The sequence below is a fragment of the Hemitrygon akajei genome, unplaced genomic scaffold (assembly GCF_048418815.1).
Source record: "Hemitrygon akajei unplaced genomic scaffold, sHemAka1.3 Scf000149, whole genome shotgun sequence".
NCBI lineage: Eukaryota > Metazoa > Chordata > Chondrichthyes > Myliobatiformes > Dasyatidae > Hemitrygon > Hemitrygon akajei.
In genome coordinates, this window is record NW_027332035.1 from 479,065 (window position 1) to 505,946 (window position 26,882).

The 26,882-nt window shown below is 43.0% G+C and overlaps 1 protein-coding gene across 1 annotated transcript; it reads left to right on the top strand.

The window, feature by feature from the left end:
- LOC140723954 (zinc-binding protein A33-like) lies at positions 1–26,678 on the top strand. The gene is made up of 6 exons (XM_073038491.1): positions 1–49; positions 577–638; positions 1,328–1,423; positions 1,834–2,061; positions 3,991–4,102; positions 26,125–26,678. The coding sequence occupies exons 1-6, from the start codon at positions 1–3 to the stop codon at positions 26,676–26,678; spliced, it is 1,101 nt and encodes a 366-aa protein (XP_072894592.1).
- The last annotated feature ends 204 nt before the right edge of the window (positions 26,679–26,882 follow it).

A 26,882-nucleotide genomic window follows, 5' to 3' on the forward strand; every position in this document is an offset into this window, starting at 1 on the left:
ATGCAGTATACCACACCAGCTGTCCTAATGAAAGGGCTCGGCCCGAAACGTCGACAGTGCTTCTCCCTACAGATGTTGCCTGGCCTGCTGTGCTCCACCAGCATTGTGTGTGTGTTGTTTGATTCCCCGAGTCTGCAGCGCGAGTAGTGGACAACCGCGGTACTGCAGGGGTTCAGCAGCTCCCCGAAAGTGAAAGCATTCTGAATCAGGAAGTGCTGGGAGTTAACATGGCTTCGAAAGGACAGGCCGAGAGTTTGAGCGAGGAGGTAATTTGTCCCGTCTGCCTGGATTTCTTCACCGATCCGGTTATACTGGAGTGCGGACACAACTTCTGTCGCTCTTGTATCACACGGTGTTGGGAAAGGGAGGAGAGAAACTCCTGCCTGGAATGTAGAGAGGTATTTGCTGACCGCACCCTCAGGGTGAATCGGTCCTTAGCAAATCTGGCTGAAGAAGCTCAAAATATAAATCTGAATCCGAAGGGGAAGGAAAATAAACATCACTGCGAGGAACATGAGGAAGAACTGAAACTGTTTTGTGAATCGGACAAGACACTGATCTGTGTGATATGTGCAGGTGCGCAGGAACACGGAGAGCACCGCTTCAAGCCGATTAAAGAAGCTGTTAATCTCTACAAGGTAAAACTAACGTTAATTAAATACTTAACACATTTCCTTTGTCCAACATATCATCACACGAGCCTCTATAACTAAGACATGATTCTCTGCAACTTCCGCCTTCTCCAACGGGATTCTAGCATCTCTCCGTCCCACAGCCCATCTCCGCACCCCGCAATTCTCCGCTCTCTATACGGAACGCTCCCCGTACTGTATCGCCCTGATCCACTCGCTCCTCCCCACTGATCTCCCTCCTGGCACTGACAACTGCAAGCGGGACAAATGCTACACCTGACTCCTAACCTCCTCCCTCGTCACCATTCAGGGCCGCAAACAGCCCAGTTCCTCCCGTTTCTTCCATGGTCGATTGTCCTCTCAAATTAGATTCCATCTTCTCCAGCTTTTAACCTCTTCCACCTGTCCCCTCTCAGCTCCTCACTTCATCACCCTCCCCGACGTTCCCCCTCACGTTGTCTCACCCGTCACCTGTCAGCTGGTTCTCGTCCCCAACCTTTTTATTCTGACTTCTGTCCCATTCCTTCCCAGTCCTAATGAAGGGTCTCATCCCGAAACACCGACTGTTTATTTCCCCTGAATAGATGCTGCCTGACTCACTGAGTTCCTCCGGCATTTTGTGTGATAATCGGGTTTGATCACCTGTTTCTTTTGATGCATCTTTGTTTCTATTTCCTTCACTCTCTGACTTCCAGGATCAGCTAAAATCTTCCTTAGACTCTCTCACAAAAAAGAAATCAGACTTCCAGGAAAAGGAGCAACAACTGAAAGAGAAGATTTCCGGAGTTCAGGTGAGGCTTCCTGAGCGGAATTTCTGATATTACTGTCGAATGTTGCTCCATTTAATGCAGAATAGCCGAGTATCGCAGCTCCAGTGACCTGGGTTCGATCCTGACCTCTGCTGCTGTCTGTGTGGAGTTTGCATGCTCTCCCTGTGACCACGAGAGATTCCGACACAACTCAAGGACATGCCGGATGAATGGCTAATAACCGTTAACCCTGTAAAGGTGGGGAGGGTGTGCGTGAATCAGATGGGGGTTTATGGGTCAATAAGTGAGAATAGGTTTCAGGAAAACGTGAGGGAATGGTGTTGATGGAAATGCACTCAGAAGTAGCATGGACTCTAATAGACCGAACTTAACGACAAAAGGAAACGGAGCAAAGCAATGCAGTATATTAATCTTCACCTTTCATTCGACAGGAACAGTCACACAGCCTTCAGTCCCACATCACATCCCAGTTTGCTGAACTGCGCCAGATTATCACTGAGAAAGAGCAGAGCTTACTCAGGGATCTCAGGGAAGAAGAGAAGAGGATTCTCAATCCAATGGAGAAACATCTTCGGGAGATTCAAGAGAATATAAGGATTATTCAGGAGGAAATCACTAAGTTAAAGGAACAGATGGATCCAAAAGACAGTGTGATATTTCTCAAGGTGAGGGATTCTATTTCAATTTGTTTCTGTCAAATTGAACTAAATGAACAGTGGTATATTTGAAATAAACACAGCACAGCGGCCAATTCTAACAAATCAATTGCCGCTGCTGGCGACCTCACACAAGTTGTTATATTTGCATGATGCGCCCTCCCATCACTCCAATAATGACATTTCAAAATGTCCAAGATACACTTTCAGTCCTTCATTAGCAAAATACAATCTCGAAGCGATGAAACTTCAGGGTAATTCATTGGAAAGTTCAGCGGCCAAGAACAGAATGACATCCGCCCGTCCCCAGCTCAAAACTGCCCAGAACAAAGTACAGAGACGTAACTTTTTCCCTTCGCTTTTACCACGTCCCCACTCACGTGACGAGTTACCATAATAAACACGTAACACAGAATACAATGCAGACAGAAAACAGACGTGTTGCTCCTACACACAGCATTTACAAATGGCAGTAAACTGTTTCTCACCAGACAATTGTTGCATTCATTCAGGGTTGTTGTTGTCCCATAATAATAAGATTATTAAGGGATTGGACACCCAAGAGGCAGGAAGCATGTTCCCGCTGATGGGTGAGTCCAGAACTAGAGGCCACAGTTTAAGAATAAGGGGTAGGCCATTTAGAACAGTGATGCGGAAAAGCTTTTTCACCCAGAGAGTGGTGGATATGTGGAATGCTCTGCCCCAGAGGTCAGTGGAGGCCAAGTCTCTGGAAGCTATCAAGAGAGAGTTAGATAGAGCTCTTATTGATAGCGGGGTCAAAGGATATGGGGAGAGGGCAGGTACGGGGTACTGATTGTGTATGATCAGCCATGATCACAGTGAATGGCAGTGCTGGCTAGAAGGGCCGAATGGCCTACTCCTGCACCTATTGTCTATTGTTTATTGTCCTAAAACTGGGCTTCCACAACTGCTGTACATCCCAGGACAGAATGCAAATCTCTCTGAAATTATTTACTCTGATCATAACACAGAGCTGCTGACTGTGTCCTTAATTACCGCATTAAATATCCTCTAAAACTCCCATTAACACCCAGTTCCAGTCACAGGCTGTGAGTGTGTCTGGTGCGGTTGGTGTGAGGGTCTCTCTGTCAATCAGTGAGAACAAAGAATGTGACCCACACATCAGACTTATCCTCCATATCAGGTTTCCATCAGATGGGAATCTTTCACTGTCTCTTTATTTTTTGCATATATTTCACATGGGATTATATCCCATTCTCTATCATAAACAGGACATTAGGTCCATCTTCTATCAATTTCCCTGCTTCACAATCCTCCTGCCACCTACTCACCGCACCCAGCAACAGTTCCCCGAACTCACTGCTCCCTCACGTGTTTATCCAGTTTCCCCATTACAGTCAGTCGCTGCTGTTCCGTTTCCGCCACTCCTGTGGCACTGAGTTCCACATCCTCTTCACTAAATTTCTTGTGGAATTTGTTAAAATCCGTCTGGAATTACATCTCCCCACGGGTCTCCCCATAAATAGAGGTACTTCCTCCACCCGCACACAATCACATACATCACTGATCTTAAATTCCTCCATCCTATTACACTGACGTCATATCCAGATGATAATGCACAGCCTGTCCTGTCTTCCCTGTAAGTTTCATCCTCTCAGTGATGGTCTGACATTCAGAAACTTTCCTTGTAGGTTACCCCGTGGTTCTGTATTGTCCGTGTGTGTGAGTGATCGCGGGAGTGGGAATTTTCAACACCTTGTAATGATTTGGATGAAATTCAGGATGTGGACTGTAAGTCCAAGTCTAATCGGATTTGTGTTTTATTTATTGCAGGAGGAAGCTCGTCGGAACAGAAGGTAGGACAGGCTCTTTTCTGAAACCCTGAATGGATTTCTAAAATAGTTCAGAATAGCAATTTATAACCAGCAGTTTAATATTTACAGGATTAATGACGATGTCCAGGAATTGTCAGTGACAGATGAGGCCCTACCGGTTGAAAAATTCGATCACCTCTATTTGTTGAACACAGTGCTGAGAGAAACACTTGATGCCATTAACCGAGGTAAAACTTACAAAGATTCATTTTTACTTATTCATGAAACACAATTTAGTTCCAATTTGAAGCAAAGATTGTCTGTAATACTGGGCTGAAGGGGAACTGAAGTTTATTCCACATCAACCCCACCGACTGGGAGGCATCACTGTCACATGGTCAGCTGGAGATGTCAGACCCCTGAACACACCAGCACAGGGTCACAATACAACCAATACACGGGACTGGCAGATGAACCACTGTGTTCCAATCCCAGGCAAACGCACTAACACACCAGGACATGAGTTTGGATCTACCAGAGGAACTGGGAATTTAATACTGACGATAATATTGTAGGGAATAAAAGCAGGTATCAGTGTGGTGACAGGGATTGTCAGGAAAATACACAAGTCCTTCATGTGCCCTGTGAGTGCAGACTCTGACTGACACAGGTCTTCCACCTTCTGGATCAGCAGCTCTCACTGTTGTTAGAGGCAGAAGAGGGGAGTGGTCATGATCTGGGACTGAATCGTCAGGGGAACAGATAGGAGAATCTATTGATGTGAACGGGACACCCGAATGGTATGTTGCCTCCTGGGTGCCAGGGTCAGGGATGCCTCGAATCGTGTCCACAGCATTTTTGAGAGGGAGGGAAAAGAGCCAGATATCTTGGTAAATTTGTGACAATGATATTGGAAGTAAAAGCAAAGATGTTACAGAGAAACTTAAGTTACAGAGAAAGGTTGAACAAGTTAGGTCTCTATTCATTGGAGCGTAGAAGGTTGAGGGGGGATTTGATCGAGGTATTTAAAATGTTGAGAGGGATAGATAGAGTTGACGTGAATAGGCTGTTTCCATTGAGAGTAGGGGAGATTCAAACGAGAGGACATGATTTGAGAGTTAGGGGGCAAAAGTTTAAGGGAAACACGAGGGGGTATTTCTTTACTCAGAGAGTGATAGCTGTGTGGAATGAGCTTCCTGTAGAAGTAGTAGAGGCCAGATCAGTTGTGTCATTTAAGGTAAAATTGGATAGGTATATGGATAGGAAAGGAGTGGAGGGTTATGGGCTGAGTGCGGGTAGGTGGGACTAGGTGAGATTAAGAGTTCGGCACGGACTAGGAGGGCCGGAATGGCCTGTTTCCGTGCTGTGATTGTTATATGGTTATATGGTTATATGGTTATATGTCCTGAAAATAGAATCTGGAGAGATTGGCAGAAAGTTCAGAAGCAGCACCCCCAGGTTTGTAATTTCTGGATTGCTGCCTGTGCCACGTGCTGGTGAGGGTAGAAACAGGATAATTTGAAAGATAAACATTGCTGAGAAGATGGTGCTGGGATCATTGGGATATGTTCTGGTGGAGGAATGACCTGCTCAAAAGGGATGGGTCGCTCCTCGACCCAAGGGAGAACAATATTCTCACAGCGAGGTTTGATAGAGCTGTTGGGGAGGGTCTGAACTAATTTGGTGGGGGTGCGGGGGGTCGAGAACTGGAGTGAAGGGATAGGACTGATGGTAAAATGCAAAGATAGCGTGCAGTCAGACTGTCAGATAGGGCGGACAGATGAGAGGAGAAAATTGCAGCCAGCAGGGTGAGTATCAATGCATTAGGGATGCAGAATTTAAAAGGGTAGCAGATACAGTACACAAAGTGTTATATCTCAGTGCATGGAGTATAAGAAATAATGTGGCTGATCTTGTTGCACGATGACAGATTGTTAGGTATGATGTTGTGGCCATCACGGAAACGTGGCTGAAGGATGGTTGTAGTTGGGAGCTGAATGTTCAAGGTTACACAATGTATCGGAAGAAGGAAGGAAGGCCGATGGGGTGGTGTGGCTCTGCTGGTAAATCAGCAGCAAGATGTGACATAGGATTGGAAGATGTTGAATCTTGTGGGTTGAGGTAAGGAACTGAAAAAGTAAAAATGACACTGACAGCAGTCATATACAGGCCTCCCAACAGTCAGTTGGTTGTGGCCCACAGATTACAACTGGAAATAGAAAAGGCTGATGAAAAGGACAATGTTATGATAATCATGGGAGATTTCAACATGCAAGTCAATTGGGAAAATCAGGTTGGTAAAGGATCTCAAGAGAGGGAGTTTGTTGAATGCAATGTGTTGGCTTTCTAGAGCAGTTTGTCGTTGAGCCTACTCGGGGAACAGCTCTACTGGATTCCGTGTTATGTATTGAACCAGAGGTGAGTAGTTAAAAGAAACCTTAGGAAGGAGTGCTCATAACATGCTGAGTTCAACTTGAAATTTGATAAGGAGAAAGTAAAGCCTGACATTGGAGTATTTCAGAGGAGTAAAAGAAATTACAGTGGTCTGAGAGAGGAGTTGGCCAAAGCAAATTGGAAGGAGATGCTGGCAGGGATGAGAGCAGAGCAGAAATGGTGTCAGTTTCTGGGAAAATGAGGAAGGTGAAGGATAGATGTTATCCAAATATAAATAAATACTCAAATGGCAAAATAGTAAAACCGTAGCTGACAAGAGAAGACAAGTTACTGTAAAGGCAAAAGAGAGGGGATACAACTAAACAAAAAATAATAGGAAGACAGAGGATTGGAAAGCTTTTAAATATCGACAGAGAGGAACTAAAAAAATGATTGGGAGGGAAAAAATAAACAAGAAATTGCTTTGAATTGAATCGACTTTATTACTTACATCCTTCATATACATGAGGATTAAAAATCTTTACGTTATGTCTCCACCTAAATGTGCAATGTGCAATTTATGGTAATTTATAATGAATAATATGTACAACAGGCGGGTTCATATAACATAGAAATATAGTTGTGTCCACACGAGTTAATCAGTCTGATGGCCTGGTTGAAGAAGCTGTCCTTCTTGAAGAAGCCTGGTGCTCCTGGCTTTTATGCTGCGGTACCGTATCCCGGATAGTAGCAACTGGTACAGTTTGTGGTTGGGGTGACGCTGGTCTCCAATGGTCCTTCAGGCCCTTTTTACACACCTGTCTTTGTAAAACAAGTTAGCAAACTATATCAAATTGTATTTCAAATATTGTAAAAAAATAAAACAGAGATGAAAGTGGATATAGGACTGGTAGAAAATGAGGCTGGATATATAATAACGCGGGATAAAGAGATGGCAGATAAACCAAATATTTTGTACCAGTCTTCACCATGGAAGACACTAGCACTGTGGCCGGTGTTGAAGAGTGCGAGGGAAGAGAAGTGAGTGCAGTTACTGTTACAAGGGAGAAAGCGCTCAAAAAGCTGAAAGACCTAAAGGTACATAAGTCATCCGGACCAGATGAACTGCACCCTAGTGTTCTGAAAGAGGTTGTGGTAGACATTTTGGAGGCATTTGAAATGATCTTTCAAAAATCATTGGACCCTGGCATGTTGCCAGAGGACTGGAAAATGGCAAATGTCACTTAGCCCTTTAAGTAAGGAGGAAGACAGCAGAAAGGAAATTACAGACCAGTTAGCCTCACCTCTGTGGTTGGAAAGAAATTGGAGTCAATTGTTAAGTATGAAGATATGGAATACTTGGTGACACTGGACAAGATAGGACAAGTCAGCATGGCTTCGTTAAGGGAATATCCTGCCTGACAAACCTGTTGGGATTCTTTGAGGAGATTACAAGCAGGATCGATAAAGGGGATGCAGTGGATGTTGTATATTTGGAATCTCGGAAGGCCTTTGACAAGGTGCCACACATGAAGGTGGTAACCAGGTTAGGAGGCCATGGTAATACAGAAAAGTTACAGGCATGGTTAGAACATCGACTGATTGGTAGCAAACAGCGAATGAGAGTAAAGGGATCCTTTTCTGGTTGGCTGCTGTGACTCGGGTTCCACAGGGGTCAGTGTTAGGACACCATCATTTTATGCTGTATATCAAGATTTAGATGATGGAATAGACCATAAGATATAGGAGCAGAAGTAGGCCATTCGGTCCATTGAGTCTGCTCCACAATTCAGTCATGGGCTGATCTAATTCTTCCGGTCATCCCCACTCCCCTGCTTTCACCCTATACCCTTTGATGCCCTGGCTAATCAAGAACCTACATATCTCTGCCTTAAATATGACTTGGCCTTAACAGCCACCTGTGGCAACAAATTCCACAGATTTTCCACACGCTGACTAGTTTCTCCGCATCTCAGTTCTAAAAGGAAATCCTTCAATCCTGAAGTTATACCCTCTTTTCCTAGAGTAGATGGCTTTGTTGCCAATTTTTCTTATGATATGAAGATTGGTGGAGGGGCCGGTAGTGTTGAGGAAACAGTTAGGCTGCACAAGGACTTGAATGAGGAGAATGGGAAAGAAAGTGGCAAATGATATACAATGTTGGACAATGCATGGCCATGCACTGTGGTCGTAGAAATAATGTGCAGATTTTTTTCAAATGGGGAGAAAACCCAAAAAGCTGAGATGAAAATGGACTTAGCAGTCATTCTGCAGAACACACGAAAGGTTAACTTGCAGGTAGAGTCAGTGGTGAGGAAGGCAAATCCAATGTTAGCATTCAATTCAAGGGGTTTAGATAGCATTCAATCCAAGAACAGGGATGTGATGCTGAGAATTTATAAGGAGCTGGTGAAGACTCACCTTGAGTGTTCTGAAAAATTTTGGGGTCCTCATCTAAGAAAAGGTGTGCTGGCATTGCTGAAGGTTCATTTCATAAGGATGATTCGGGGTCTGTACTCGCTGGAATTTAGAAAGATGAGGGGGGATCTTATTGAAACCTTTCGAATGTTGAAAGTCGTGAATGTTGAAAAGATGTTTCCCATGGTGGTGGAGATTAGGACAAGAGGGCACAGCCTCAAGATAGAGGGGGGTCTATTTAAAACAGATGCGAAGAAATTTGAGCCCACGGCTGGTGAATTTGTGGAACTTGTGTGTATTTAAGGCAGAGCTTGATAGGTTCTAGATTGGACACAGAATCAAAGGTTATGTGGAGAAGAGTGGGGCTGAGGAGGGGAAAAAAAGGATCAGCCATAATTGAATGGCGGAGCAGACTCGATAGGCAAATGACCTAATTCTGCTCCTATGTCTTATGGTGATCAGACCACTACCTTGAAGCATTGTGAGAATGAGCTCGGACACACCAACAAGCATTGACATGGGTCAAGATTTCATCTCGGGAGAAGCACACACAGCATAACCGGCCTGGCAAAGCTCCCTCACACACATACACAGGAAGGACTGGCAGATTGTAGTCAGAGCCTCAGCAATGTACATTGTTATTTCCCTCAGTAACCTGGAACCCAGTCTCTTCAGAGACAGTCATTTATTCATTTAAACAACTCAATCACGTGTGACACATTGTCAACACACACCAGACATGTGATGACACACTGTAACATACAAATTCTTCAATGTGCACACTCTCCTTCAATGTGTATACACACCACACGGATATTTACCACAATCAACACACACACACACACACACGCACGCACGCACGCACGCACGCACGCACGCACACACACACACACACACACACACACACACACACACACACACACACACACACGGATATACTATCAGAGTGTGACACACGGCCACAGAAATAGGCACAAATTCCCATTTAGGATTGAAATCTGCCGTCCTTACCCAGTCTGTCTGATCTGCGGCACTGAGCTGCCCTCTGACGTGACGTAACATCAACACTTCACAGACAGACTCCGGGGTGAGATTCCTCAGGAGGATGATCTGGGAGCGTTTGATGGATGTTGAACCCCACGGCCCACTTCATCAATCTGCAAGACTAAGATGTCTTCTCGAGCTTGGCCCATTGGCGTCTGTTTGCCCCCCCCCCATCCCTCTAACCATTTCCCATCTGTGTAACTGCCCAAATTTATTTTAAAATATTTTATTTTTACCTGTTTCTACAGCGTCTGAGAGCAAATTCAATTTACCAACCTCCCTCTCTATGAGAATGTAACCCAATAGCCCACTCAGAAAAATTTCCCGCCTCACTTTCAATCTGAGGCCTCTGGTTTTGTACTCCCATTTCTTGGAAAAAGACATGTTATTTAAGCTCCTTATGAATTATTTACCATGATAAGGGGTCATAGCTGAACATCCTACACTACAGCTGAATAGCCCAAGCTTATCCTCTCTCTGCTTTTAACCCAAGCCCCCAGTCCTAGTAACATCCTCCTGAAGCCTTCTGTCCAGTGTAATGACATCCTCCCCATATTCGGGAACCGGAAATGCAGACAATGCTCCAAGTGTGGTCTATCAACGACATCAAAGGCCTTGCTGAATTTCATGTGGACAGTGTGGAACAGGCTGATGAATACAGGACTGAAGGTGTTTTTTTTAGATTGGGACAAGAAGGGCGGCGTGGGAGCTAAATTCTGAAGGAAGGCAATTGCACGGCGAGACTGTGCAGGACAGCGCGGAGAGTTTAAAAAGATGACCACCCTATACAGCGGGCAGCGGAGTGGGTGGCAGCAGAGTGTAGGGCTTTGGCTCAACTGGCTTAGGCGGTAACGGGAAGAGCCGAGAGCGAGGCACCGACTCTTTTTCTCCCCTTGGCAAATCGGCCCGGACGGACGGGGGAACAGCAGGGCACATTAGGTAACGGTTTCAAAAGTTCGTGTATTTGGCGAAGTAAATGGGTGAGTTGACCTATCTTTCTTTGTTTCATTCCTGTAGAATTAGGTAGCATGTCTGCAGGGTTAGTGCTTTGTTCAGGGTGTCAGATGTGGGAATCCTGGGAGACCTCCAGCCTCCCTGATAGCCACATCTGCACCAGGTGAACCGAGATTCAGCTCCTCGGAGACCGTGTTAGGGATCTGGAGCTGCAGCTTGATGACCCACTGCTTATTAGAGAAAATGAAGAGGCGATAGACAGGAGCTACAGGGAGGTAGTCATCTCTAGGCTACAGGGGTCAGAAAACTGGGCGACTGTCAGGAGAAGAAGGGGAAATGCCCTGATAGTGGAGAGCACCCCTGTGGCTGCCCCCTCAGCAACAAGTATATCGTTTCGGATGCTGTTGAGGGGGAAGACCTGACAGGGGACGACCACGGTGACCGGGTCTCTGGCACTGAGCCTGGCGCTGTTGTGCAGGAGGGAAGGAGGGAGAAGAGGAATGCGGTAGTCATAGTCAGGGGAACAGACAGGTTATTCTGTGAGCCTGGTAGAGAGACCCGCATGTTGTGCTGCCTCCCAGGTGTCTTGGATCGGGTCCAGGATATTCTGAAGGGAGAGGGCGAGCAGCCAGCTGTCTTGGTACATGTTGGTACCAATGAGATAGAGAGGAAAAGGGAGGAGGTACTGAAGAGCGATTTCAGCGAGTTATGAAGGAAGGAAGCTGAGAAGCAGGGTAATAATTTCAGGATTGCTACCTGTGCCACATGCTAGCGAGGACAAGAATAGTAGGATCAGGCAGATGAATGCGTGGCTGAGAGACTGCTGCAGGGGGCAGGGCTTCAGATTCTTGGATCATTGGGATTTCTTCAGGGGGAAGTATTACCTGTTCAAAAAGGACGGGTTACACCTGAACCCGAAGGGGATCAATATCATAGCGGGAATGTTTAATAGAGCTGTTAGGGATGGTTTAAACTAATTTGGCAGGGGTATATGAAACCGGAATGATAGAGTGGAGGAGGAGAAAAACAGAAATAAATCTAAGATAGTGAGCAGTAAAGATGTCAGGAAGGACAGGCAGGTGATGGGGCAAATTTGCAGCCACTGGGATGAGTTGCAATGCAATCAAAAGGAAAAGTATCAAATACTGGACTTAAGGTGTTATACTTAAATACACACAGCATAAGGAATAAGGTGGATGATCTTGTCGTACAGCTACAGATTGGCAGGTATAACTTTGTGGCCATCACTGAGACGTGGCTAAAGGATGCATGTCTCTGAGAGCTGAACGTCCAAGGATACACGGTGTATCGGAAGGATAGGCAGGTAGGCAGAGGGGGTGGCGTGGCTTTATTGATAAGAAATGATATTAAATCATGAGAAAGAGGTGACATAGGATCAGAAGGTGCAGAATGTTTATGGGTTGAGCTAAGAAATCGCAGGGGTAAAAGGACCCTGATGGCAGTTATCTACAGGCCTCTTAACAGCTGCAGTGAGGTGGACTACAAATTACAACAGGAAATAGAAAAGGTTTGCCAGAAGGGCAGTGTTATGATAATTGTGGGGGATTTTAACATGCGAGTGGATTGGGAAAATCAGGTCGACACTGGATCTCAAGACAGAGAATTTGTAGAATGTCTACGAGATGGCTTTTCAGAACAGCCTGTTGTTGAGCCCACTAGGGGATCAGAGGTACTGGATTGGATATTGTGTAATGAACCTGAAGTGATTAGAGAGATTGAGGTGAAGGAACCGTTAGGAGGCAGTGATCGTAACATGATTGAGTTCACTGTGAAATTTGAGAAAGAGAAGCCGAAATCCGATGTGTCCGTATTTCAGTGGAGTAAAGGAAATTACAGAGGCACGAGAGAGGAACTGGCCAAATTTGACTGGAAAGGGACACTAGCGGGAGGGCGGCAGAGCAGCAGTGGCTGGAGTTTATGCGAGAAGTGAGGAATCTGCAAGACAGATATATTCCAAAAAAGAAGAAATTTTCAAATGGAAAAAGGATGCGTCCGTGGCTGACAAGAGAAGTGAAAGCCAAAGTAAAAGCAAAGGAGAGGGCATTCAAGGAAGCAAAAATTAGTGGGAAGACAGAGGATTGGGAAGTTTTTAAAAGCTTACTAAAGGAAACTAAGAAGGCCATTAAGAGGGAAAAGATGAACTATAAAAGGAAGCTAGCAACTAATATCAAAGAAGATACTAAAAGCTTTTTCAAGTATATAAAGAGTAAAACACAGGTGAGAGTGGATATAGGACCCATAGAAAATGATGCTGGAGAAATTGTAATGGCAGATAAGGAGATGGCTGAGGAACTGAACGAGTATTTTCACCAGTCCTCACTGAGGAAGATATCACCAGTATATCGGACACTGAAGGGTGTCAGAGAAGAGAAGTGTGCACAGTCACAATTACGACAGAGAAAGTACTGAGGAAGCTGAATAGTCTAAGGGTAGATAAATCTCCAGGACCAGATGAAATGCACCCTTGTGTTTTGAAGGAAGTAGCTGTGGAGATCGCGGAGGCATTAGCAATGATCTTTCAAAAGTCAATAGACTCTGGCATGGTTCCGGAGGAGTAGAAGATTGTAAATGCCACTCTGGTATTTAAGTAGGGGGCAAGGAATCAAAAAGTAAATTATAGACCTGTTAGCTTGACATCGGTGGTTGGGAAGTTTCTGGAGTCAATTGTCAAGGATGAGTTTACGGAGTACCTGGAGGCATATGACAAGATAGGCCAAACTCAGCATGGTTTCCTTAAAGGAAAATCCTGCCTGACAAACCCATTGAAATTTTTTGAGGAGATTACAAGTAGGCAAGACAAGGGAGATGCAGTGGATGTTGTGTATTTGGATTTTCAGAAGGCCTTTGACAAGATGCCGCACATAAGGCTGCTAAACAAGATAAGAGCCCATGGAATTACAAGAAAGCGTTGGTTGATTGGCCAGGGATTCCATTCTGGTTGGCTGCTGGTGTTTCACAGGGGTCGTGTTGGGGCCACTTCTTTTTACGTTGTATATCAACAATTTGGATTATGGAATAGAAGGCTTTGTGACTAAGTTTGCTGATGATACAAAGATCGGTGGAGGGGCCGGTAGTGCTGAGGAAACAGAGAGTCTGCAAAGAGACTTGGATGGATTTGGAGAATGGTCAAATAAGTGGCAAATGAAATACAATGTTGTAAGGTGTATGGTCATGCACGTTGGTAGAAGAAATAAACGGGCAGACTATTATTTAAATGGAGAGAGTATTCAAAGTTCTGAGATGCAATGGGACTTGGGAGTGCTCCTGCAGGATACCCTTAAGGTTAACCTCCAGGTTGAGTCGGTGGTGAAGAAGGCGAATGCAATGTTGGCATTCATTTCTAGAGGAATAGAGTATAGGAGCAGGGATGTGATGTTGAGGCACTGGTAATACCTCACTTGGAATATTGTGTGCAGTTTTGGGCTCCTTATTTAGGAAAGGATGTTTTGACATTGAAGAGGGTTCAGAGAAGATTGACGAGAATGATTCCGGGAATGAGAGGGTTAACATATGAGGAACATTTGACCGCTCTTGGTCTGTACTCCGTGGAGTTTAGAAAAACGAGGGGGAACCTCACAGAAACATGTCGAATGTTAAAAGGCATGGACAGAGCGGTTGTGGCAAAGTTGTTTCCCACGGTGGGGGAGTCTAGCACGAGAGAGCATCACTTAAGGATTGAAGGGCGCCCATTCAGAAGAGAGATGCGAAGAAATTTTTTTAGCTAGAGGGTGGTGAATCTGTGAATTTCTTGCGGCAGTGGAAGCCAGGTCATTGGGGTATTTAAGACAGAGATTGATAGGTATGTGAGTAGCCAGGGCATCAAAGGTCATGGTGAGAAGGTGGGGGAGTGGGACTAAATGGGAGAATGGATCAGCTCATGATCAAATGGCGGAGCAGATCCATTAAGCTTTGTCTTATGGTCTTATTTGAATGCACCAGTATACGTCATAAGGATCTTGTAGCACAGGTAGGGTTTGGCAGGTATAAACTTAGGCAGGTACGACTTTGGTCAAAGGAATAAAGACATAGACAATTCTGTAAACAGGGCGAAATTCAAAAATCAGAGGTGCAAAGGGACATGGGTGTCCTTGTGCAGGATTCCCTGAAGGTGAACTTGCAGTTTGTGTCAGTGGTAAGATTGGCAAACTCAATGTTTGCTTTCATTTCGAGAGGATTAGAGTACAAGAGCAAGGATGTAATTCTGAGTTTTTAGTAAGGCATTGGTCAGACCATATTTGGAATATTGTGAGCAGTTTTGGGTCCCTTCTATCGGAAAACATGTGCTGGCATTGGAGGGGGTCCAGAGGATTCACAAGAATAATTCCGGGAATGAAAGAGTTAACATATGAGGAGTGTTTGTTGGTTCTGGGCCTGTAGTCACCGGAGTTTAGAAGAATGGCTGATTTATTATCCCTCTCAACCCTATTCTCCCGCTTACTCTCCATAACTTTTGAGAATCTGACTAATCAAGATGTTTACTTATTATCTTCTGCTTTAAAAATCAAACAGAAAAAATCTGCAGATGCTGGTAATCCAAGCTACACAAGTCCTGATGAAGGGTCTCGCCAGATCTCTCTGACACCTGTCTGGAGAGAGTTGATGTTGAGAGTTGTGGGTGGGTCGAGAACGGTAAGCACAGCCTCCGACTATAGGGATGTCCATTTAGGACAGAGATGAGGAGGAATTCCTTTATCCACAGGATAGTGAATCTGCCACAGGCAGCTGTGGAGGCCAAATAATTGAGTATATTTAAAGCAGAGTAACAAACACAAATTGTTTGGGGGGGGGGGACGTCACGTGATGAGGTGGGATCGAGACGCGGATATCCAGCTCTCCCATTAAAAAAACCTAATAAATTAATGTTTGTGAAGAAAAGTTAGTAAATATTTCCTAAAAACTACGTCTAAACTACTCAGGATTTTCCTTAGATATGCCTCCTAAACAGACAAAGAAGAAAACTATTACTTTGAAGATAGTACAAGTTGAGCCTGCCACCATGAAGAAGCCTCGGACTCAAGTGCATCTCAATCCGGCGATACAGAACAGAAATCTCTCGCAGCATCAATCGTCTCCAAGAAGGAACAACAGGAACTGCGCGTGCGCGCAGGAAAGGGCATGCGCAAACATGAGCAAATTGAACTACAAATCCCAGCTACGATTGGAAGCGGAAGTGACAATAAACCCACGGTGGATTCGGATTCTCTGGAACATACAGATGAAGATGAGGGGGTAAAAGATTAACAACAGGAAGAGATTAGAGGTGGAAGATATTCTGGACAAATAACAGTTCCTTCTTTGGTGCAAATAATGCATGAATTAAAAGAATTCAAAAATTAAAAATAATCCAAGAAGATATTAAAAATATGAAGGCTATTTTTGATAAAATGATGAAAAAACAGGAGAAAATGGACAAGAAAGTTAAAAACCTGGAAGAAATAACGGGAGGCACTATTGAGAGAGTGAAGAAAATGGAGGATAATACCCTTGCCTGGACATCAGAAAGAAAACGACTGTTGGAAAAAATAGACGTGTTTGAAAATTTTAGTAGACGAAATCATATTAAAATTGTTGGTCTTAAAAGAAGGGATAGAGGGAGAGGATCCAATAAAAATTTTTGAAAAATGGATCCCAGAAAATTTGGAAATGGAAGAGGGAACCCAGTTGATTGAAATCGAAAGGGTCCACAGAGCTTTAAGATCAAAACCCACGACCAATCTTGATAAAATGCTTAAGATATCAAGATAAAGAAAAGATCCTGAAGGCGGCTGCCCAATATGCCAGAAAGAAAAATGAGCCATTGATGATAGAAGAGAAAGCAGTTATTTTCTGTCCTGATATAAGTTATGACCTTTTGAAGAGAAAGAAGAAATTTAAGCCAACGAAAAATGTTTTATGGGAAAAGGGTTATAAATTTATATTGCGCCACACAGCAACACTGATAATTTTTTTGGATGAAGGAAAAAGTAGATTTTTTACTGATTATCGGGATGCAGAGGAGTTTGCACAAGGACTCCCAAATATTCACTAGTCACAGTAAAGATTTAAAAGTGAAACAGATTAAAGATGAAGACAGGGACACTGAAGTGAGTTGATGGACATTAAGGACAGAAGAACATTTAAATATACTTTTAATTATATGATACAGGGGGAGAAAGGTAAACATTTGTGAAATATTAATCGAGAGTAGTAATATCTTTTTTCTTATATATACTTTTTCATGTTACGGGGGAGCTGGGGGAATTTCGGATCGATCGCTATGTGATTCACATGTGTAATCATGGCGTTTGCCATGAGCCGCACAACAGAGGGGGGTAATGTTGTGTTTTTTTTTCGTTCACAAAATTAGCAGGGGTTTTATTTTCCTTTTATCTTTCTTTCTTTGCCTGGATGATCGGAGGGGAGACACATAGCAACATGGAGAATTTTAAAATAATTCCCCAAGGAACTATGAGAGTTGAAATATTATGCATTATTATAGACTGGAGTAACCACGTTAAACATAATGACTAATTTACTGATTTTTTTTAAAGTTTTAATGTTAATGGGCTTAATGGACCGGTGAAAAGAAAAATAATTTTAACATACATGAAGAAAATGAAAATAGATATATCTTTTATACAAGAAACACCGTTAACAGAGATAGAACATCAGAAATTAAAGAGAGATTGGGTCGGAAATGTTATAGCAGCTTCATTTAATTCAAAAGCGAGGGGAGTTTCAATTTTGGTCAACAAAACTTTACTAATTAAAATATAAAATGTATTAATTGATTCTGCGGGAAGATATGTCATTATACATTGTCAAATCTTTTCAGAACTATGCTCTTATGAATATTTATGCACCAAATGAAAACGATGTAAAATATATACAGGAGGCTTTTTTGAATTTGGCTGACGCACACGAGAAAACATTAATAGGTGGAGAATTTAACTATTGTCTAGACCCAGTTTTAGATAGGTCAACAAAGGTTGTTACAAAACCAAAAGTAGCAAAATTAACTTTATCATTGATGAAAGATTTAAATTTGATTGATAAATGGAGAAGAAAAAGAGATTATTCATTTTATTCAAATATACATAAAACTTATTCAAGGATAGATTTTTTCTTACTATCAGCGAATATTCAAGACAGAGTGAAAAATATGGAATATAAAGCAAGAATATTGTCAGATCATTCCCTCTTGATAATGACAATGATAATGATGGATACGGAGAAATCGATTTACAGATGGAGATTTAATTCAATATTATTAAAACGTCAAGATTTTTGTGATTTTATGAAAAAACAGATTCAAGTTTTTTTAGATACAAACTCACATTCAGTTGATGATAAATTTATATTATGGGAAGCGATGAAGGCATATTTGAGAGGCCAGAAAATAAGTTATACTTCTAAAATTAAGAAGGAATATATGGTAGAAATAGATAAATTGGAAAAAGAGATTACAAAATTAGAAGAAGAATCTCAAACATATATGACAGAAGAAAACCAAAGACAACTTGTTAATACGAACTACAATATAATACACTTCAGACATACAGAACAGAAAAAAAACAATTATGAGAACTAAACAGAGATATTATTAACTAGGTGAAAGATCACACAAGATTCTTGCTTGGTAGTTAAAAACAGACCAGGCTTCGAAAACGATAAATGCAATTAGAACAAGTGTAAATAAAATTATTTATAAAATTTTATAAACTTTTAATTTTTTTAATTCTGAATTGTATCAATCAGAATCACAAAATGATATTGTTGAGATAGAAAGGTTTTTATCACAAATAACTCTCCCAAAATTGAAATTGGAAGAACAGAAGGGATTAGATGTGCCTTTTACATTAAAAGAGGTCAAAGAAGCTCTCGGATCACTTCAGAGTAATAAATCTCCAGGAGAAGATTGTTTTCCGCCTGAATTTTACAAAAAGTTTAAAGATTTATTAATTCCTCCTTTTATGGAGCTAATACACCAAGCGGAAAGAACGCATAAACTTCCAGAATCTTTTTCGGCAGCTATTTTAATAGTATTGCCAAAAAAAGACAGAGATCTTTAAAAACCAACATCATGTAGACCTATTTCTTTGTTGAACACGGATTATAAAATAATAGCAAAGATTTTATCAAACAGATTATCTAAATACTTACCAAAATTAATACACATGGACCAAACAAGATTTATTAAAAATAGACAATCGGCAGATAATGTAACTTGGTTACTTAGCATAATTCATTTGGCACAAAAGAGGGAAGAAATGAGTGTAGCAGTTGCTTTGGATGCAGAAAAAGCATTTGATAGATTGGAATGGGATTTTTTATCTAAGGTATTGGAAAAATATGGATAAGGAGTATCTTTTATAAAATGGATTAAAACCTTAAATACTAACTCCAAAGCTAAAGTGGTGACAAATGGCCAAATTTCAACATAATTTCAGTTAACAAGGTCAACTAGACAATGTTGCCCATTATCACCTGCTTTACTTGTGTTGGTGATAGAACCATTAGCTGAATTAAGTAGAACTGACTCAGATATTATGGCTTTCAGAGTTAATCTGGAGGAATATAAGATTAGCTTATTTGTTGATGATGTTCTGATTTATCTAAGTAACCCATTACATTCGTTGCGTAAATTATCTTCGAGATTGGAAGAATATGGGAAAATATCAGGGTACAAATTAAATTGGGATAAAAGTGAAATTCTACCACTTACTGAAGGAGATTATAGTCAATGTCGATTAATAACTGTATTTAGAGGACCAATAAATGGTATAAAACATTTAGGTATAAGAGTAGATAATGATATAAAGAATTTATATAAATTAAATTATTTGCCATTATTGAAAACAATTCAAGAGAATCTTGATAAATGGATGATGTTACCAATAACATTAATAGGTAGATTAATAGGTACATCAAAGCTGTAAAAATGAATATATTCACTAGATTACAATATTTAATCCAAACATTACCAATACAATTATCACAGAATTTTTTTCAAGAGTTAAATAAATGCGTGAGGAAATTCCTTTGAAAAGGTAAGATGTCAAGAATATCGTTGGAAAAATTGACATGGAAATCTGACCTAGGAGGGTTACAATTACCAAATTTTAAGAATTATTACAAAGCAAATGAACTTAGATTTATTGCATCTTTTCTTGATGAAGATAAACCAGCATGGATTAGAATAGAATTAGACAAAATAGGAGAAAATATACCAGAAGATTTTACATATAAATGGGAATCTAAATGGATACGGGAAAAGAAAGAATCTCCTATACTAAAATATATGATTGATTTATGGAAAAAGATAAATGTTGATGATAAGATAAAGAAATCTTTATTAGCAAAGAGACCTTTAATTCAAAATAAACTTATCCCTTTTACAATGGATAATCAACTTTTATATAACTGGTTTCACAAAGGGATTAGATATATAGGAGATTGTATTGAAGGAGGTATATTAATGTCATTTGACCAATTAAAGAATAAATATAAAATATCAAATAACAGTCTTTTCTGTTATTTCCAATTAAGGACTTATTTAAGAGGTAAACTGGGTCAAACAATGTTATTGCTGAAACCTAAAGAAATAGTAACTTCAATTCATAAAGGAAAAATTTTTAAAAATATTTCTGGCATGTATAATTTGATTCAAAAACAGGCAATTAAACAAGTAATTCATAAGTCAAGACAAAAATGGGAAACTGATTTGAATATTAAAATTGATGAAACAAGTTGGTCAAGATTATGTCCTGACGGTATGACAAATACAATAAATGTTCGACTAAGATTAGTACAATATAACTTTTTACATCAAATATATATTACACCACAAAAAATATATAGATTAAACTCAAATTTATCTGATCAATGTTTTCTTTGTAATCAATAAATTAGTAATTTTTTACATTCGACTTGGTCTTGTTCTAAAATTCAACCTTTTTGGTCAAATTTAAGAGTTTTACCGGAACAAATTATTGGAATACAACTTCCACACAATCCAATATTTTTTTTACTAGGCGATATTGTTTTTCCTCAGGGAGAGTGAGGAGGTGATACAGAGGAGTTACAGGCAGGTGGTCACTCCGGGGTCACGGGAGGCAGATAGGTGTGTCACGGTCAGGAAGGGGAAGGGGCAGGTACTAGAGAGTACCCCAGTGGCTGTACCCCTTGACAATAAGTACTCATGTTTGAGTACTGTTGGGGGGGGACAACCTACCTGGAGGAAGTGACAGTGGCCGGGCCTCCGGCACAGAGGACGGCCCTGTAGCTCAGAATGGTAGGGATAGAAGAAAGAGGACCATAGTAATAGGGGTCTCGATAGTCAGGGGTTCAGACAGGCGGTTCTGTGGAGGTGATCGGGAGTCCCGGATGGTAGTTTGCCCCCCTGGTGCCAGGGTCCGGGACGTTTCTGATCGCGTCCAAGATATCCTGAAGTGGGAGGGTGAGGAGTCAGAGGTCGTGGTACATGTAGGTACCAATGACATGGGTAGGAAAGGGGAAGAGGTCCTGAAACAAGATTATAGGGAGTTAGGAAGGCAGTTAAGAAGAAGGACCGCAAAGGTAGTAATCTCGGGATTACTGCCTGTGCCACGCGACAGTGAGAGTAGGAATGGAATTAGGTGGAGGATGAATGCGTGGCTGAGGGATTGGAGAAGGGGGCAGGGAGTCAAGTTTCTGGATCATTGGGACCTCTACTGGGGCAGGCGTGACCTGCTCAAGAAGGACGGGTTACACTTGAATCCTGGGGGGACCAATATCCTAGCGGGGAGGTTTGCTAGGGCTACAGGGCAGACTTTAAACTAGTAAGATGGGGGGGGGGCGGAAATCAATTTGAGGAAACTATGGGAGAGGAGGTCAGTTCACCAGTAGAGCAAGTAAGTAGACAGTGTCTGAGGGAGGAAAGGCAGGTGATGGAGAAGGGATGAGCTCAGCCCGAAGATGTAGGGGAGAAGAAAGAAAAGGATAATAAATTTGAATGCATTGCTAGGGATGAAAAGAGAGGAGGAGGTGGAGAGTATCTTAAATGTATCTATTTTAATGCTAGGAACATTGTAAGAAAGGTGGATGAGCTTAAAGCGTGCATTGATTGATACCTGGAATTATGATGTTGTAGCTATTAGTGAAACATGGTTGCAGGAAGGGTGTGATTGGCAACTAAATATTCCTGGATTTAGTTGCTTCAGGTGTGATAGAGTAGGAGGGGCCAGAGGAGGAGGTGTTGCATTGCTTCTCCGAGAAAATCTTATGGCAGTGCTTTGGAAGGATAGATTAGAGAGCTCCTCTAGGGAGGCTATTTGGGTGGTATTGAGGAATGGGAAAGGTGTAGTAACACTGATAGGAGTGTATTATAGGCCACCTAATGGGGAGCGTGAGTTGGAAGAGCAAATGTGTAAGGAGATAGCAGATATTTGTAGTAAACACAAGGTGGTGATTGTGGGAGATTCTAATTTTCCACACATAGATTGGGAAGCTCATTCTGGAAAAGGGCTGGATGGTTTAGAGTTTGTGAAATGTGTGCAGGATAGTTTCTTGCAACAATACATAGAAGTACCGACTAGAGATGGGGCAGTGTTGGATCTCCTGTTAGGGAATGCGATAGGTCAGCTGACAGATGTATGTGTTGTGGAGCACTTCGGGTCCAGTGATCACAATAGCATTAGCTTCAATATAATTATGGAGAAGGTCAGGACTGGAACTAGAGTTGAGATTTTTGATTGGAGAAAGCCTAACTTTGAGGAGATGCGCAGGGATTTGGAGAGAGTGGATTGGGTCAAGTTGTTTTATGGGAAGGATGTAATAGAGAAATGGAGGTCATTTAAGGGTGAAATTATGAGGGTACAGAATCTTTATGTTCCTGTTCGGTTGAAAGGAAAGGTTAAAGGTTTGAAAGCGCCATGGTTTTCAAGGGATATTAGAAACTTGGTTCGAAAAAAGAGGGATGTCTGCAATAGATATAGGCAGCATGGAGTAAAGGAATTGCTCGCGGAATATAAAGAATGTAAAAGGAAAATTAAGAAAGAGATTAGAAAAGCTAAAAGAAGTTACGAGTTTGGTTTGGCAAATAAGGTGAAAGTAAATCCGAAAGGTTTCTACAGTTATATTAAAAGCAAGAGGATAGTGAAGGATAAAATTGGTCCCTTAGAGAATCAGGGTGGTCAGCTATGTGTGGAGCCGAGGGCGATGGGAGAGATTTTGAACGATTTCTTCTCTTCGGTATTCACTAAGGAGAAGGATATTGAATGGTGTAAGGTGTGGGAAACAAGTAAGGAAGTTATGGAACCTATGACAATTAAAGAGGTGGAAGTACTGGCGCTTTTAAGAAATTTAAAAGTGGATAAATCTCCGGATCCTGATAGGATATTCCCCAGGACCTTGAGGGAAGTTTGTGTAGAGATAGCAGGAGCTCTGACGGAAATCTTTCAGATGTCATTAGAAACGGGGATTGTGCCGGAGGATTGGCGTATTGCTCATGTGGTTCCATTCTTTAAAAAGGGTTCTAGAAGTAAGCCTGGCAATTATAGACCTGTCAGTTTGACATCAGTGGTGGGTAAATTAATGGAAAGTATTCTTAGAGATAGTATTTATAATTATCTGGATAGACAGGATCTGATTAGGAGTAGCCAGCATGGATTTGTGCGTGGAAGGTCATGTTTGACAAACCTTATTGAATTTTTTGAAGTAGTTACGAGGAATGTTGACGAGGGTAAGGCAGTGGATGTAGTCTATATGGACTTCAGTAAGGCCTTTGACAAAGTTCCACATGGAAGGTTAGTTAAGAAGGTTCAGTCGTTAGGTATTAAAGCTGGAGTAATAAAATGGATTCAACAATGGCCAGATGGGAGATGCCAGAGAGTAGTGGTGGATAATTGTTTATTGGGATGGAGGCCGGTGACTAGCGGGGTGCCTCAGGGATCTGTTTTGGGCCCAATGTTGTTTGTAATATACATAAATGATCTGGATGATGGGGTGGTAAATTGGATTAGTAAGTATGCTGATGATACTAAGGTAGGAGGTGTTGTGGATAATGAGGTGGGTTTTCAAAGCTTGCAGGGAGATTTATGCCGGTTAGAAGAATGGGCTGAACGTTGGCAGATGGAGTTTAATGCTGAGAAGTGTGAGGTTCTACATTTTGGCAGGAATAATCCAAATAGAACATACAGGGTAAATGGTAGGGCATTGAGGAATGCAGTGGAACAGAGAGATCTAGGAATAACAGTGCATAGTTCCCTGAAGGTGGAGTCTCATGTAGATAGGGTGGTGAAGAAGGCTTTTGGAACGCTGGCCTTTATAAATCAGAGCATTGAGTACAGAAGTTGGGATGTAATGTTAAAATTGTACAAGGCATTGGTAAGGCCAAATTTGGAATATTGTGTACAGTTCTGGTCACCGAATTATAGGAAAAATATCAATAAATTAGAGAGAGTGCAGAGACGATTTACTAGGATGTTACATGGGTTTCAGCACTTAAGTTACAGAGAAAGGTTGAACAAGTTAGGTCTCTATTCATTGGAGCGTAGAAGGTTGCGGGGGAATTGATCGAGGTATTTAAAATGTTGAGAGTTGACGTGAATAGGCTGTTTCCATTGAGAGCAGGGGAGATTCAAACGAGAGGACATGATTTGAGAGTTAGGGGGCAAAAGTTTAAGGGAAACACGGGGGGGGGTATTTCTTTACTCAGAGAGTGATAGCTGTGTGGAATGACCTTCCTGTAGAAGTAGTAGAGGCCAGTTCAGTTGTGTCATTTAAGGTAAAATTGGATAGGAATATTGACAGGAAAGGAGTGGAGGGTTATGGGCTGAGTGCGCGTAGGTGGGACTAGGTGAGATTAAGAGTTCGGCACGGACTAGGAGGGCCGGAATGGCCTGTTTCTGTGCTGTGATTGTTATATGGTTATATGGTTATATTGAAGGGATAAAATCAAAATCCAAATTGAATACACATCAGAAAAAATTAATAAAAATTGCATTTGCATTAGTCAAAAAGGCTATTGCAGTTACTTGGAAATCGGATTCATACTTAAGTATAGATCGTCCGAAGAATGAAATTCTTAGTTGCATTCCACTTGAAAAAATTACTTATAATTTAAGAGATAAATATGAAATATTTCTAAAAATTTGGCGCCCTTATTTACAAAAAATGGGATTAAATATATAGGTGCTCCGAAGATAAAATTATTGGTTATCTGGGGAAAGAAATAAATACACATATTAAAGCTATTATGAACTCCATGGAGCATTTGGAGATCTTCCAATATCCAGGCATCCTTTCTTTATTTATTTATCTTTTCTTCTTTTTTTCTATCGGGGTGTTGGGGGGAGGGGGAAGGTTTTACTTTCTTTCTGTAACCTATTTGAAAATTCAATTAAAAAAAATTGTTGGGGTAACAGCAGGCCGGGAAGTTTCTCTGGAAAAGAGTAAACAGTCGATGGTTCAGACTAAAACACTTCCTCAAGACCTGTGTTGCTTAAGGGTCCCTGCAAATTCATCCCCTGTCCTAATGAGGGGCTGCAGGGGATGGGGTTGTGTGAAAGGGGACAAAGTCATCCTCATCTGCCATCTTTACCGCCTCCAGCTTCTCATTACGTCTACACACATAGTTCACCCAAGGGGTTTCCACCCCTCCCCCTCCTGGTTCAATCTGCCATTCATCTCTCCCTTACTGGTTCCCATTATCACCTCCTTTACTGTCTCAAACCATCACACTGCCCCACTTCACACTCACAAATGAAGGTGAACATTGAATGAAGGGCCTGTTCCTGTGCTGTACTGCTCTATGTTCTCTATTCCCAGTTTCGGAGAATGAGAGGAGATCCCATGGAAACACAAAATTCTTTCAGGGGTCAACAGGCAGGAGTGAGGGAGGATGTTTCCCCTCTCTGAGGAGTCAAGGGCCAGGGGACTCTATGCTCTCCGTCCAGCGGCCTTTACCCCGATCCCCGGGGCCGCGCTGCCAGTGTGTCCCCCCGATCCCCGGGGCCGCGCTGCCCGAGCCTCCACCCCCACCCCCGATCCCCGGGGCCGCGCTGCCCGAGTCCCCCCCGATCCCCGGGGCCGCGCTGCCCGAGTCTCCCCCCCGATCCCCGGGGCCGCGTTGTCCGAGTCTCACTCCGATCCCCGGCGCCGCGCTGCTCGAGACTCCCCGCGATCCCCGGGGCGGCGCCGCCCGAGTCTCCCCCCGATCCCGGGGGCCGCGCTGTCCAAGAATCCCCCCGATCCCGGGGTCCGCGCTGTCCGAGTCTCCCCCCGATCCCGGGGGCCGCGCTGTCCGAGTATCCCCCGATCACCGGTGCCGCTCTTCCCTAGTCTCCCCCCGATCCCCGGGGCCGCGCTGTCCGAGTCTCCCCCCGATCCCCGGGGCCGCGCTGCCCGAGACTCCCCCCGCCCCCCGATCCCCGGGGCCGCGCTGCCCGATTCTCCACCCGATCCCCGGGGACTCTCTCTCATTCTCTGCTTCTCCCCCCAGTCTCTGTCACCCTGGATGTGGAAACGGCGAGTCCGTATCTCGAGGTGTCTGAGGATCGGAAGAGTGTGAGACGGACCGGGACCCGGAGGAATCTCCCTGACGCCGGGAAGAGGTTCACACACTGGCCTTGTGTGCTGGGATCGGAGGGATTCACATCGGGGAGACATTACTGGGAGGTGGAGGTGACGGGGATTCGGTTTTGGTGTCTGGGAATCGCCGCAGAGTCTGTGGAGAGGAAGGGATTGTTCAGTCTGAGTCCGGAGACCGGATTCTGGATCATCGGGCGGGATGGTGACGTGTTACATCGGGATTATGACGTGTCCCGTGGTCTCCCCTCCCCCGAGTCCCGTCTCGCTGCTGTTCCCATCCCCGGGAGGGTGGGAGTTTTTCTCAGTTACGAGTCCAGGAGAGTTTCATTTTACAACGCGGAGACCAAGTCCCATCTCCACACCTTCACTGGGAATAAATTCACGGGGAAACTTTATCCTTTCTTCTGGCCTCGGTATGTAAACCAGTGGCTGAGAATCTGCTCCGGTTCCGCTCCGGGTCTGTAATCGGGTCGGGTCCCGGGACCGGTGTCAGGAGTAATGTCCCTGTAAATATAAATGTGCGGAGAGTGCAGCTAAATACGTGGCTAAGGAGATGGTGCAGGAGGGAGGGCTTCATGTTTCTGGACAATTGGGCTTTGTTCCCGGGAAGGTGGGGCCTGTTCCGACGGGACGGTTTGCCCCTGAACTGGAGGGGGACTAACATCCTTG